The sequence below is a fragment of the Anas acuta genome, chromosome 8, assembly GCF_963932015.1.
Source record: "Anas acuta chromosome 8, bAnaAcu1.1, whole genome shotgun sequence".
Taxonomy (NCBI): domain Eukaryota; kingdom Metazoa; phylum Chordata; class Aves; order Anseriformes; family Anatidae; genus Anas; species Anas acuta.
In genome coordinates, this window is record NC_088986.1 from 8,172,301 (window position 1) to 8,188,481 (window position 16,181).

Genomic DNA, 16,181 nt, shown 5'->3' on the forward strand with positions numbered 1-16,181 from the left:
TAGCAATGAAGTTGATTTGTTTGTTTGTTTGTTTGCTTGTATTATATAGAAAGTTGCATTTGTGTCTGAGCTTTTATTATTTCTGTGGACTTTGTATGATCTTTCATAGAATTCCTGAGCTGATTTCAGGTCCCAATTCCTGAAGATCTGCTTGAGCTTCACTGGTCCTAGACTCAGACTGAGACAATAGAAGGGATTTAACTCCCAGCTTGTATCAGTGGCCAGAGATTGTCTAGGTGATCTCTACAGTAGGCAAGGGAAATGATTTCCCCCTCGTATCTCTGCCTCCTCTAGGTTTTTAATTTCTTGTGCATTCACCCTACCACCAGCACACTGAGTTTTAATGGGGCTTCACCAGAAGGGAATATTACTCCATGGGACTCAGAGCAGCTGAATCAAATGTAATACAATGTACTACAAGGGAGATGAGCCACGGCAGGAAGGAGAAGCCAAAGTGGCATATATGTTTCACTGACCACAGGATCCGATGGCCTAAAAACGTTTTAACTTAGTGTCTTGGCTGGCTAATTTTCTCATAGGCAATTGCAGGAGGGAAGGAGACTGAGGCCCTGGGTTAGTGAACAGTTGCATTCATGCTTTAAATCCCTTAAGCACATACTTAATGGCCATTGATTTCAATGCTCTTAACAGCTTTGCTGAGTCAAGGCCTGACTGAGGGCAAAGTAAAGGCCTGGTGATGCAGTGCATGAATTATCCTTATAGCTTTAGACCCCCAGCTGCAGCTCTGAAGAGACTTGAACCTCGAGGGCCAGGCAGGCTCCTCCAGCACCAGTGTGGCAAGCTGGTAAAAGGCAAAGGACAGAGGGAATATCTATGTTGTGCATGGGAAGAAGGCTGAATAGCCAAAGATGTAGTTATTTCATAGATAGTCAGCTGCTCATATTATTTCTAATAGTGGCTGTTGCTGCAGGCTTTCCTTGTCTTCAAGGGGGAATTTTCTTTTTTCTTTTTTCCTTTTTTTTTTTTTTCTGTAAGAATAACTTATGCAAATACTGCAGCTGCAGAATACAGCCCTAATTCTACATCTGAAGCCAAGAGGAGCTACAGCCCATATATGTCCTTTGTGTTGTGTTTTTTCTTGTATGTGCAGGTGCTCCCTTATGGGGTTCGATTTAAACCGGCACTGGGCAAATCCATCTCCATGGGCTCATCCCACCCTGCACGGAGTGAAACAGCTTATCATCGAGATGTACAACAACCCGGTGAGTGGGGAGAAGTAACACCAGAACAGCCGCTCGGCTAAGGTACTGTCTGTCTCCTCCTGCGGGGTTGTGAGAGCTGCCAGCAACTCTGACGTGGCTTAATCCAGTGGCAAACCAAAATAAGAGAGAAGCAAGCAAACACCACCCCCACTGCATGAGATCAGGGAACATCTGAAGTGCCTTTTGTTGCAGGAAGCATCGGAGTGGAGAGAGCAAGTGAAATGAAGTTCAGCTCAGATTAAATATGAAATAATGCTGAAAGCAGGGCCTAAATTCAATCGAGCTGCTCTCGTGATGTCCTGAGCTGGATTTGAAACAGCAGGCCCCCCAAATTGAATTACTGAATGGCATTGATGCTTAATCCAGAGCTCCGGCAGGGGTTGCTATGTAGCGTGCAGAGCAGGAGGAGGATAATATTTGCAAATATTATATAAATACACACGCACACACTCGTGCTCACTCAGAAGCAGAGGTGTTCTTGAAGGTGAAATCTTAGCTAATCAGAGGAGATGGATTGCAGAGAATATGGAGAAGAGGAGTGGGAGGGAGGCAGACAGCTATTGAATGTTTGACATCAAAGTGCAGAAGGATTATTGAATGTGGCATCTAAGGAAAAACTGCTGAACAAAGATGGAGATGGGTAGGAAAAAATCACTACCAAAAAAATAAAAGGAGATTTTATAGCTTATTATTTTTTTTCTGTGTGGAATTCCTGAAATTTGTTCTTTCTGTCTGCCTCACATTATGGAAATGGCATTTGAATCTTTAATTCCCTGGATTTTTATTTTTTTTTCTTTCAGTTAATGTATTTAAAAAAAAAAAAAGGACCTGGTTTGCCTTGTTAATAAAGAGAATAATTCTTACTGCTGGCTACATTATATACAGAATAAGAGCTTCTTTACTTTAACTCCTGGTTCTGCTAGTACATCTTAATTGAACCTTTTACCTTCCAGATAGTAGTAATACCTGTACAGAATGGGTTTTAGGCACAAAAATGGTAAGTTCATAGGTAGGAATCTACCCCATATTTAGTACACTATTGTATGTAAAATGTTTTCTAAGACCACCAATTGTTTGGCTCAGAATTTTTTCTGTTCTGTTTGTGCAACACCTAGCACTGTGCTTGTGACTGTAGCTCTTAATATATCTTATATTAGAATGGTGATGATGGACAGTAAAGAAAGGAGCATTCCAGCTAGTTTGGTCTTTCTTTTCTTTCCTGCTCCAAAGAACAAGACAATTTCCTTCTTGAAGATGGAAAGAGCATGCAGGCTCCTTTGTCTGAGCAGAAATTTTGTTTGTTTGTTTTGTTTTGTTTTCCAGGGACAAAGAGGTCCTTAAACATTACAAGAAGGTTGGGTGTAGGGAAAATCCTATAGCTCGTAAAGCGACACATCTCAGCGCTATTAAAAGTCACTGTCAGTAAAATAAAGCTATACTTGGGGGAAAAATTCTTTTCAGCTTTGTCCCATTCCAAGGAACCTTTGAAATCTCTGGTAGTTTCCTGTTGCCTTGTGTGCAAAGAATGAATTTATTTGCTGTGGTAGCTGAAATGAAAACTCAAAAGAAATGTCTGGTCAGAGTTGTTATGAAATGGAAATCTTTTTCTCCTCCATCTCTGTCTCCCACCCCTCTGTGGTGATCAACCTGAGATGAACCAGTTTCAGTTCATTTCCTTCTGAGGGAAAGAAAAGGAACCTTTCAAACACAAATGTAACATTTCATTTTCAGGGTTATTTAATTTTTTTTTTAAAATGCAATTTAGGATTATTTTTTTTTTGATTAGATTACTAGAAAAGTTCAGATGTCTCTTCAGAGTTTCATTTCTCAGTGAATAAGCTACTCACCAAAAAAAAACCCACCTCTTTTCTGATTTTATGATCCCCTACTCAATACTAACCTTTCTGTCAGTTTGAGACCCTCAGCAATACAAGAAAGGATTTTATTTATTTATTTATTTTTTTCCAGGCAATACCATATTCTTAGTCCCTCTGATCCCAGTTATATTTGTATGAAAAGACCATAGCTGAAGTTCTGGGACAAAAGGGGAAAATGTGCCAGATGCCTCAGAGAGAGGGCATGGGGCTGTACATACGCCATCCTGCTTTAATAGTGGCTGGTTTTATTAAGTACTCAAGATAAAAACCTGTCTTCTCCTCCCAACAGGGCCAGAACAGAAACCTGCTTTGAATCACTTCAGACTGCTAAAATTTTAAGTTCTGTCCAGGCATAGAGTGTAGCTTTTAGATGAGTAGCACATGATAGAGGGCTGGCTGCATGCATAGGTGAACCAGTTGCAAGGGGGCTGTTGTCAAACTGTGATGGATAAGGGAATATACATCTGAAAAGGTTTGTCCTGCCACCTTCTCTTCACCTGAAGTCTCCCTACACTGGGAAATATGAAATGAAATAAAATGCAAAGTAATGGTCCCTGCAAAATATTTTAATAACCTCAGTTTCTCCCCCTCCAGACGAGATCTGTCTTGAGGAGCTGCCCACAGGAGAACTGGGTTGTATAAAGCAGAAGTTCAGCTTCATGTTGTTATTCCAGAATGGCTTGGTGCTGGCCCTTTAGATGTATTCATTCCCTTTAAATCATTTAAGGAAAATTAGCTGCCATAAGAGCATAAAACCACATTTTAAGTGTTGCTGTATAGGAGGATTTTTCTTCTACTGCTGCAGTATGGAAGATAAGCTGTTTCCTTTGAAAAAAAGTTCATTCCAGAGGGGGGAGGATGACTGACACAGAAATAAGTCAAGTGGGTATGAGGCACACACACAATGCTATAGCGACAGTGATTCCAGCATTGAATGGTCCAAGGCTAAGTGTTTACTGTAGTTACTGTATAAAAATAAACCAATGCATCTGTGGTTCTCTTTTGTTCTTCTGGGTTTTGCACAGATGCTTATTTAAAGAGTTTTAAATTCCGTAATGACCATATCTTTAGGTGGAAGTGGATGGGTCAGGACACTGGAGGTCAAAAACTTCCTATCTTTGTCTGTCATTGATTTTGAAACGATTGTTTTTGATAGGCCAGCACAGTGAAAATGACTTACTATGTGTACTGTGGGGGTATTCTCAGCTCTGAAGCTAGTCACTATTACAGGTGAGACTGAAGTGACGGATTTACTCGTCTACATCTTGAACTGTTGGCTGAAGATTCTTGATCAGCACAACAGGATGTAAACACATGAACCATCTTGCTGACTTCAACCGTGTTCCTTGTGTGCTTATGGTTAAGCAGGATGTGTTTTGGATAGGTGGTCAAGTGCTCAGCAGTGGCAAGCTCAGAATATGGATGGTCTATGGAAATCAAACAGTGCTTATCCCCTGGTATAACATGAGGCCTCCAAGACAGCAGTAGAACTGCTTGATTGGCTTCATGTGGCCATACAGCACCTATCCTGAGGAGCAACTGAACTGTTTAAAACAGATTTAATGAGTGGACTTAGGTAGCATGTTCAGTGTTGGCTTAGTCCCCTTGAGTGTGTACATTGCAATGTGGTCTTTAACCACAGGGGCTCATATTGTTCTTTTGTTCAGCCCCTTGCCTCCCTGAGCTCTCCAAATGGAAAACTTTCACATAGTAAGCAGCTATTCAGAGTTTTGTTTCAGCTTGTGTTCATTGTGGAGCCCTGTCCTGTATTTACTGTGTTATTCAGATCCTGCATTGAAGATAGGATTTTTAATCTCCTTGTGGGCTTATTATGTTGCTTATTGCTATACCATGAGAGCATTTCAGAGAAATTAATTATTTTTCGTGGCACCTCCGTGAGAGACAATTACATTATCCTTGCATGAATCGGGAACAGAGGCAGAGACAGTTATGGCAGAAGTACCTACTCATTTGAGATGGATAATTTAAGTTGACTGGGACCAGATTAGTTTCATGTCATTCACCTGTTTTCTATTGCCTGTTGTCATTGAAGCTGGAATCCTACCTGCAAATGTTTCCAGTATTAGACGGTATTCACCTTGTGCCCTGAATGAGCTGGAGACCTGACTGGGGGGAGAGGGACCAACACTTACCTGATGTGTGCTCATTAATTATCACCTCCTTTGTTATGCACACATACACCAAAGTCTTCAATTATTTTTTGCACAGACAACTTTACACTTACCATTCCTTACTTTGGAGTGTTACAGCCTTTGCAAACTTTTAATACAATTCCAAGTGAAAGCTTTCCTTGATTCGAAACCAAAACATACAGCTGAAACGTAGCTCCAGCGTGCTGAAGTCTGAGTCATCCTCTGGGCTGGAACTGCTCTATCCACCCCACAGACACCTGTCACATGGGCTGATGAATTAACTGATGGCAATCTACTATTGCTGTGCACTGGCATGAGGGAGGGAAAGAGATGCTTTGCCTGTGGGCTTTGTGGGTGTCTGCTGACAACAGAGTTAATAATAAGGGATGAGTAAACATAACACTGCAGACTTGGGGCTGGCTTTTAAGACTGAATAGCAACTTTTCTGGGTTTGAGAGCTTTAAGATCCCATGTACTGGCTTAGATTTGAACTAAAGCATCATATATTCCCAGTCTTGCTGTGTCTTGTTTTTGATATGCATAGGCTTGGCTGTCCAAGCAGTAAGACTATAGAAGAACAAACACTTGTCTAATAAGCCAATGTAACTCCTGATTCTTTGGCAGATGACTGCATTCCTCTCTACAGTAATATATATACCTTCTTGCAAGTATATTGGACATACTCCTTGTTGGTTCTGTGTTGCCATACATCTTTATATCCTCTAGAGACAGGTGGATATCCTTCCCTGGGGTTGGTTGCCCTCTGTACTTCATGCATCTTCACTACTGCAGGAATACTGCAGAGACAGCTTGGCCAAAGAAAAAAGCATGAGATGATCTGTTTTCCAGCTTGCTTTCTCTGCTGATAGTCCCAGACACTAGAAATCAGATGAGGTTGAATGTTGAGTGGTGTGCAAAACAGGTTAGGATAGCCAGTTGAGGAGAAATGCATTCTCTCCCTGACAATCCCTAACTCACTGGAGTTGATTCTGTTGTTCAGCTAAGTGGTTTCTCTAGGTTTCCCCACCATCTTTGCCAATGGATATAGGCTCAGACCTCCCCTGTGCTCACACAGACATTCTTTTCACGTTGTTACTCATTCTGGTACTGAGCTCTGATCATCCCCATCAGGAGATCACGCATTCTTATCCCTCCAAACCACTCCCAATCTCTTTCAAAGATTCAGTTCAGTTGCTAGTGCTTGATATAGGCATCCAGTCACCACTGCCCTTCTGCATACAGCTCTCACTGACTAGTATAGTCTTCTTTCACTGTTTAGACTGGTGGCAGTCACTGCTGTCGTTAAGCAACTTTTTTCCTAGGCTTTCCATAGCCACACGTATAATGTCCTGTCAAGAAAGGTAGTTTTGACTGTGCAGGATCAGTGTTCAGATTGCGGAAATGCTAGGGGAGTGTTACATGTGCTGCAGATCCAACCCCCAATGCTCTTTGTTATCTTGAACTTTTGTAGGGATGAAAATCAGAATTTTAGTTTTTCTAGTGACCCTGGTTATAAAGGCAGTGCCATATTTTGAGGGAAGTGTTCTGATTCCATGGAAAGCTAGGTCACAAAATGAAAGATTAGAAACCTTTAGCTGATACTTTACAGCTTGCAACTATCCCTAATGGCAACACCACTTTAGTGAACTCTGCCTCCATTCTCTCTGCCTCTGGCAGTGCTACATCCTTCAACAGACAACTCTGCATTAAGAGGGGAGGAGGAAAAAAAAAAAAAAAAGCTGGTATCTTAGATGTATATACTTTGCTGGAGTGTGACATAAATTTTCCTTTTGTCCGCCCTGCAAATTGTGTCAATCTTAGAGGCTCTACTTCCACTCATCTCGTGAAATGATGTTATTAGTATTATCATCAGTGTGATACTGGATAGTTGACAAAGTATAATAACAGATTTTTGCAAGAGTTTCATATCAAAATTGCACACTTAGGCTTCTTATACTATAAGCCCACAAGTACTATTATCTAATCTAACATTGGAATGACTGGAAGCAATTGTTTTCTGCTCAAAAATTCTTTTTCCCTCATAATCTTCCCTGCTCCTGTTATGAATTGGAGCAACAAAGTGGAATATATTTCACTGCAAAATTATAAGCTGACTCTCATTCCAGCTGAAGCCAGTTTGGATGTTAATAAATGTTTGGAAAGGCTGTGGGTTAAGGCTTGGTATTGCTCAGAAATCACTAAGAGCCAAACGAATCAGCTGAGGTCTGCATCATCTGGTGTATGGAGTCATAACAGATTAACAAAGTGTAATGAGATCTGTAGCATAACACGCTACCTGGCTCCATTTTGCTGTTAGCAGAGCCCTTAGACTTCTTTCCCCAGCTAAACAACACAATGGTAATGAATAATCATTGTTAACAAAATATTGAATTCTAACAACCTACTAAGAGGCAACATTCAGTCCCTCAGACATCCTGGGTTGTCATTTGTACCTGATGGTTTTCACTCAGGCATCAAATCAACTGTCATCAGGCATCAATTTTCACCAATAAATTAGTATTGTGCATGTTATTCTGAGCTGTTCGTAGGCAGAATAGCCAACATGCTGCTTCTATTTTCTCTACTTCTGAAACTAGAGGAGATTCTACCTCTTCTTATACCATATGTGTTCAACTAGGGTAACCCTGTGGCTGCTTTTTGTGATGCTTGTGCCACTTTGTTGCTGTTGTAGAAATGCCCTGTACTACTTCCATCTTACCAGTCCCTACTGACTGAACAGTAACTTTTTAGAATTGTGAATATAATTCTTATTTCAGTCCTTTGTTGAACAAAATGCCAGTAAGGGCGACCCTTCTTTCACTGCTGCTAAGTCAATATTTAGCAATAGAACGGATGGATCATTGTCTGATTCCATAGCTTTTGCTAGCAAGTGCTTTGGATTTTGGCTTTGACTTTATTTTCTTGCATTCTGTTGGACTAGCATAGTAAGGGTTACTAATGCTCTAGCTAACATTATACTTCATAGAAACTGTTTGAAAATACTCCTGTTAAGCTCTTCCTATTGTTAAATATGAATACATTGCATATCTGCTGACAAAAATAAATATCATGTTCATGACCAGTTTGTTAGCTATGGTATCTTCTGCTAAGTGGTCTTGTGGGAGTGGGAGAAACAGTGGAGAAGAATTCCTCTCTTTCTTTCACTCAGAAAAGAAAGATTTAATAAACCTACTTCACTTAGTTATTGGGATAAAAACAGTTGTGCCACTAATACGCTCTATATTTCTGCTAGTTAAAGCAGTTTCTGATCTTAGCAGTTTCCTTCCCATGGTCTTTTAAACACATGCAATACTAGAAGGAAATTGCTAGCAGCAGAGCTAGTTAGCTACTAGAATAGATTTACTGGAGATGCTGAATCTCTGCACTGGAGGGTTTTATGGTGTTTATTGGGAAAGGTTTAAATAGAGTTAAGTCAATTCTGAGGCAATAGAATGGAATTCTATAGGTTCTCTTCTGATCTCCAATCAATCTCTTCTTTTCACCTTCTCTTGGATTTGTTTCAACATGTAAACTGCCTCCATGCGTATCTTCATGCATACAAATGTATATGTAAAAGTGAATCTATAATTTCTTTGATAATGTCTTAGCAATCATTGACACCATTAGATGAAGTCCCACCTAGAACCATGAACTTCTTAAAGTGATGGTTGTGGAAGGAATATGCTGTTTAGGTCACCCTCTGCAAATAACCTTATTTTTGTAACAGCTCTGGGAATTACAAACCACATTTCAACTAACCTAGACAAGCCTTTTGTTTGTTTCTGTTTTGTTTTGTTTGTCACAGTGATGTGTTCATAATCTAGCTGTGGACATTGCTCTGTTGCACTTCTGTCAAACACTCTAGACTCCCTCGGGAAACTGTTTATACCTAGCAAACTTCTTTCTGTGCTCAGTGTGCTAATCATATCACTCTGGTAATCTCTGGCACAGGTATTCTTTTATTTTTGTTGTTGTTGTTCACACTTCGGTACTGTTTGTAGCTAGAGTAGGCACTGTTTCAGCTAACTTAGATCTCTCATAGAAGAATGAAACATTTCAATCCCAGAGAGCAAAGCCAAAATGTTAGCTTCGATGCAATGACCGCTTTTGTACCTGACACTTCAAAGCTGCTTCAAAGCTCCATTACATTCAAACATGTTTGAAGCCTCTGTAGACAAATTAGCACGTGGTTCACATCATATCTCTTAATTGGTACCCCATTAGTTAACCCTTTCAGTTTCCCAAATGTTGCAGTAATACTTGCAACTTGTGACTTGGGGCACCTATGTGCAGTAGCTCTTGTAAGTGGCTGTTCTACCCGTCTAAATCAGGCACATTGTTCTTTTCTGTATTTCACCATTCTGAGAAATCTTTGTACTGCTGTTTTTTGTTTGGGGCAGACATGTTAGTTATGACCTCCACTTTGCAGTGATCTGCTGTACACCTTATTATCTTTTCTTCTGGGTGTTTTATTGCTATTACATGGAACTTGCGTTGTTGCTTTCTTAGTTTTAGCTCAGCAACCCTGTGTCTTTCCTCCGCTCTGTAAGGCCTTTAGTCAAACTCTTCGTTTCTTTTACCTTGGATCAAAATATTATCTATCAAAGCTTTAGTACCCTCTCTACCATCAAAACACAGTTGTATTTTCCTGGGACATGCCTGGGGGGCTGAACACAACTCAAAAATCCCTCTGAGGAAATAGTGTCTCCTAAAATAGTTTTTGAAGATGTACAGCCATGTTCTCTGTTTTTCTAGAGGCATCTGCCAGCACCCTGCTGATGAATCAGAGCCATCTCTTCAAAGAATTTACCCCTTGTCAATGGAGGAAAATATTCCCTTTATATAATATACACATTTTTTTGGTCTGTGCATACACCAGAGGTTCTGTATGGATTTTTTTTTCCTCCCTCTTGCATCTTCTTTCTGCTTCTACCTTCTGTAATTCCTACAGTTGTAATGTTTTCAAATTCCTTTTTTAGTATCTGCACTGGGGAGAGTAGCATTAATCAGGGAGTGGCTGACATGTTCAGTGCTGTGCTGAGAGTTTCGCTGAGCCTGGGAGACATGTTTAAGCTCCTCCTCAGTAATTCTGGCTTCATGTTTCTCCTCCCCTTCTCTGTTTTTCAGGGAGACACGGGGTTTGAGATTTTTTTTTTTTTTTTTTACCCACTTATGAAAAATTCCCCCTTAGAAGCACTTGCAGGAGAGCAGACACTATAAACTGTGTCAGAGTCAAGGTCACTGACAAGTCTGCTTCAGTCGGTGGCTGCATTTGAACTGATGAGCGCTGAGGAGGATGAACTCCTGCACGATGCAGCAGTCAATTCCAGCCGGCCCTTGCCAGAGCTTCTTAGAGATGGGGCTTCTCACAGGATGCAAGTGAAAATGCCTGGAACGAGCTGATCCATTTTATTTTTTGTACTTCAGACAGCACTGGGAACATGCTCTTTGTTCATGCAGCTCAATTTTCTGCCTGGGATTGCGTTTGCCTTTTAAGACATAGGGGCAAAGTCACTGCCAGGGCTTTTTTATTTAATACAAAAGAGCTCTTAGTATTCAAAAATGATTTACAGACAGCTGGCCAAGTGTTTGACCTAACTATGTCTGTTCGTGCTATTCTACTGGTGCAAGATAGCTGTAATAGAGGCTTACCCAGCCAGTGGACAATTAGCCCAATGTATGCAATGAAGATGGGAAAAGTGAAATGCTGATTTTAAATGAGGATATTGACATAATAGCATCTCAATCAGTGGGCACTGGAATAGCAGTGTAAAATTACTCACGAACAGCAGAGGAAACTAAGCCAGTGGAGGAGTGATATTGTAGATAAAAGAAAGCTCAGAAGCAAAATAGGGGGAAAAGAGGGGGGGGGGAGGGGGAGGGGCAGGGGGCAGATGGACGACACAGACAGGAGGCTGGAATCATATCAACAAGTACCAAACAGTATCACAATCTCTATGCATTAAAGCATCATGCCAAAATGGGATGGTAACAGTAAGCATCCTTTTAATGGCATGCTAAGAACAACCAAAGAAGCTATGAGGGCTCAGAGGGTAATGACAGGGGCTGGGTAAATATCATGATGATGTTTTATGTGAAAACTGCATTTGTATTCTTATTTATGTTCTTTAAAAAATGACTTTGGAGCAACAACAAAAAAAAATAGTTCAAAAGAGAATACTAGATTTTTTTTTTTTTTTTTTTTTTCTGAGAAAGGATTAAGTCTTGATTGAAGATGTAACTGTCACAGAATCATTCTGTGGTAATAAACATGCTCAAATCCATCATTCCTGGTGGAGCGTAAAAGCTAAAATGTCTTTAGATTTTCATATGCTTTTGAAAAGGGAGCAACATAAAATGGAAAACTAAAAGGAGTAGCTAAAAGGGCAAACCAGAGCAAAATAACACTTTCAGGTGACACGGCAGCTATATAAAAACACTATCTTAGCAGTGCATTTTTCTACCTTTACCGTTAGGGAGTAAGCGTATTAGCCCTTTTTGAGAAACTCCACAACTTTAAAAAAAGGTCACATGAGAAGTTTCCAAAGGGGAGTATTAGACTGAAGAAGGCCATTAGCAGTAAAAGGACGCTCTTTGAAGTCTTGTCCAAATGAACTGAGGAATAAACCCCACTGCACTCTAGCAAGTTAAATGCAAAACTGTAATAATATAGGACAAAAACAATTTTGAAGAATAACTTGCTAAAGGCATAAAAACTAATAATAAAAACTTTTTCAAACACATCAGAGGCAAGAAGCATGCCCAAAGGTCTATAAGGTTGATAGATGATCAAGATGTAAAAAAAGTCCTCAAGGAAAGAAAGGTCACTGCAGAAATGCTAAATGAATTATTTGCTTTGGTGTTCACTTTGAGAAGCCTAGAGGGAATTCCCAAATTAGAGCTGCTTTTTATAAGGGGCAAGTCAGATTACATGGAGAAGAGTGGTACAATGCTACATGTAGTTTTGGAAGAGGAATTTATGCTTCACAAGCCTGTTAGCTGTTTTTGCAACAATACAAACATATTAAAGTTATCAAAAATAGTGAAGCAACAAGTAATCTGCCAAAGACTGTTAATACTGTGTCCAGAGCTGGCAGATCCAGAAGATGCTAAAAACAGGGATGCTAGTACTTGGAGCAGTATTGTTCATATTTGTGATTTTACTTGTATTGTTTTCTTAAATGTCCTGTGTGGCAAAGAACACTTCTGCTACCATCCTCTGACAGCCTTTTTTACTGTTCGCAGGAAAAAAGAGAAAGGGCTGTGTGACGGCTGGGTTAGGCCTACTGCTTTCATTGGTGATAGCTGTTTTGTCTAAAAAAAAAAAAAAAAAAAAAAAAGCTCTATTCTTCCCTTGTTTTTACCTCTGCAGTCCCGTACTTATGGTGCCTAAGGTTTCCTGAACCTTGTTGGAAGTAGTGTGCAGTGCCATACAGTATCACTAAACTGCCAAGAAAAAAAAAAAAAAAAAAAAAAAGAAGCAACCATATTCTGAATTTGAAGAGGGAAGTATAGAGACTGTATGATATTCCTAGATAAAAAGAGAATTACCCTCAAACAATGAATGCTACTGTATTGTCTATCTGATAACTCACAAAGTTACAGACTAGTTTCCTTGATTTCTGGCCATATCTCATTGCACGGTAGAAATCCCAAAGAATTCTGCAGATCAGATTCTCTACTGCTTATTTCTATCTTGTGCCTGTTTTACTGTGCCATCCAGAGCTTGGGCATGCGAGCAGGAATCCCGGAAGGAGAACACAGCAGCTGCCTGCAGTTTAAAGAAAGGTGTAGGAACTAATGGATCCACTGTGGGTATTTTAGGCAGATAGGCTTTAGTTATATAGTGGTTGACTAAAGAACTGAATGAGTAATACTGTTGCTCTTGTGAAAAGTATAATAGATATCCTTTATAATTTCAAGTTGCCAATATCTTTGTCTTTTTGAAAACTCGTCCTATGACCATTATAATGAAGCAGAGCTGCTTCCCGAGTTATTATTTTTCTTAAACCTGAAAAACTACACTTTTAGACTTGCAGGCATCAAAAATAGTTTAATGCCTGTAGCATTATTAGCTGGAATTTGCGGGCAGCAACCCTGCAGTTTTGCATATGTTTTCTTGATCTAGAGCCCAGTTTAAGCTGTTGAATGGGGTCTGTGTCTATAATGTTCCCTAAGTGCTATTATACAAAGAGATTGCTTATTTGAATCATTAATCAGTCTCTGGATGGCTGTGAGTTCTTATATTTCATGGCTGGTTTTCATGATGTATGTGACCTATTCGTAACGTTGCTCAAGCTGCACTGGAACAAGACTTAATTCCTCTTCTTGTTAAAGCTTTTCTGCTGACTGCTTTCGCTACTATATGCTTAGAAACTATCCCAAACCCCGAGGACCACTATATGCAAAAATCTACTGCAAAGCTTCTTCAGAAAAGAAAACTATTTTAGTAGCTTAACTCTTTCCAGCCAGTGTTAACATGATAGATTGTTGTTTCCTATGCAGTTGTGTTCAGTCATCTTTCCAGAACCTGATTGCTATTTGCCTAGCAAAAAAATCCAATTAAAATTAATGCATTAATTAGCAGAATTTTAATTGTCTTCTTGTCAGTAGATATATCCTGATGTTGGAATTTTACAGCATCAAAGTTGAGAATAGTTCCCATCTTATAAGTATTTTGAAGGCTTCTACTTGTTGTCTTCTGCAGTGCTGACACTGGTGGATCAATAGGTTTTTAAAACCAGACAGGAATCACTGTGATAATCTAGTCTGACTTACAAAGTACTAAATATCATCCATCATGGTTTTCCTAAATGGGCATCAAAGTCTGAGCTTCCCCAACTTCTGGTGGCTTAGCTGTTAGAGAGAATGACTGATCTAAAAGAGCTCAGACATTTTATCTCACAGGAGCATCTGGAATGTCAAATCTTTCTCCAAATACCTTCAGAAACTCTGTTTCTGTGCTGGTCAGCGGTTGTGTTAAGCCCAAACACCCCACTTCCACCCCCCTTTTTTCTTTTTTATTTTTTTTCTTTTATTTGATTTTCTCTTCAGTGTATCTACCTTATGGGAACTGGCATATAGGAAACTTCACTGGAGAGAAGGATTACCAGTCTGGTTCATTTTGATGGCCTGAGCTGCAGAATCTGATCCTGTGACTGATGAGGCCACCTGAGTGCACAGAAAACCAGGGGCACTCCAACAAGTGAACTGCCACCTTCATTTTTGTTGGGGTTACTTGTGTGTCGGGGTGACTCTTCTAGAGACAGTGCTGTTATTTTTGTCACTATTTCTTGAAACAAGGGAAGAGAAGGGATCACAATTTGAGAACTAAACCTTGACAAACAAACGTATGTCTGGGAGAAACAGGATTGCCTGTGTGTAAACAGCAAAGCCAAAGATGAGCACACCACAGAGAGTTTGCATCAGGGAGGAGAGGGACCAATGCACCTAATATTGCTGAAAAGAGCTCTACAAAAAAAGTTGCGTGCAAAGTCTGTAGAATGGGTGTTGTGCTGCTGCCTCTCTCATTGTAGTATTTTGGTCTGTTTTACCCTTTTAATGCTTTGAAATATAGAATTTGATGCTTTTTTGGTGTCTTCAGTGGTTTAGCTCAACACTATCACTGTAAGATATGTAATGCTACTGATGTTACCATTTTATTATGTCAAATAGTCTGTTCCTTTAAATGCTTTTTATTTATGGACCGTCCACTACAAGATCATTTTCTAAGTGTGAGAATATCTTGCATTTAGATTTGGATTTTCAAAAGTACCTTCTGAAATAGGGTCCTGTCCTCTCTCATTATATCTTAAATGTGAAGTTCAAAAGCAAATTAGGATTCAGTGCATGCCCTACTGAAATATAGTCACCTTTGGAAAAGACCCCATCAGTAGAGCATTGTTTGAACAGTGTAGACTTGTATGTTGAAAGAAATCTTTTTCTGTTCTGAGTCACCTAATCTGTTGTTTTGTATTTTTTGAAAATAAACTGCCTCCATCTTAGTATTGGTCTTCTGCTAGGGAATTTGTGGTGGTTTACGACTTCCCCCAAAAAGGGTATTCACTGTAGAACTAAATCTTGGCAGAAGTAGATTTAATCCTCTCTGATGACTTGTAGTCTATGGAAACATTATTGCTTGTGCTTGGTTGGTGAGTCTGCCCTTCAGGAGTTGGTTGTTCTCCTCTTGCCACAGTTAACTCATGCAATAGAGACAGCTTTTTATTGTTTATGTCCCTTGGTAATGGCTGTATTGATCTGGCCTGATGTAAACAAAGATTCACAGTTTGCCAAATGTTGCTAAGGGTACCAGACTATTGCTGCAACCAGCAGACATATTCCATCATTCTTCAACCTTGGTGTATGAAAGCCGGAGCAGCAAGATGCCACATGTTGGTGACTCAGGAAAATGGCACATGCCTGTACCTGCTGCATGTCAGACTGAGATGTTTCTAAAATTAGGAAGAGTGTATTTTTTTGCCATGTTTTTTGGTCCGCCAAGCAATGCAGGAACATTTAAAGGTTAGCCTAATTTGTATTTGTTTGGAAATGAAAGCCACAATGACAATGCTGTGCAAGAACATCTTTGAATTTTGTTATTTTGTTGATTTTGAATAAGCATTCCTATCTTCAGGGGGAAAAAAAATAAAAAAATAAAAATAAATAAATAAATAAGGCAAGTTGCTGAAACTGACCTGATTGGGAATAAGAACTAGGAGGAAGCTGGGCTGTTGTCCAGCCTGACAGCTCAAGGCAAATCACTTAATTATCTCCTCACTCACCCAGTTTAACAAGGAATTTTCACTGGAAGGCAAAAACTAAGAGAAAAGGTTTTGAGACAAAATTCTTACATGCAGCAGCTCAAACTAGAGCTATAGAAGTGAGAACTGCTGAATCTACTAATATTGCTTGGGGGATCAGGATCTTTG

At 39.8% G+C, this 16,181-nt stretch overlaps 1 protein-coding gene across 7 annotated transcripts in view; it reads left to right on the forward strand.

Moving 5' to 3' along the window:
* The window catches only part of BEND5 (BEN domain containing 5), a 924,018-nt gene that overhangs the window by 764,672 nt on the left and 143,165 nt on the right, over positions 1 to 16,181 (forward strand). For all 7 annotated transcript variants that reach the window (XM_068689841.1, XM_068689840.1, XM_068689843.1 and 4 more), the window contains one exon: positions 1,112 to 1,223. In XM_068689841.1, coding sequence (XP_068545942.1) covers positions 1,112 to 1,223 — 112 coding nt within the window. The remainder of the gene's footprint in view (positions 1 to 1,111; positions 1,224 to 16,181) is intronic.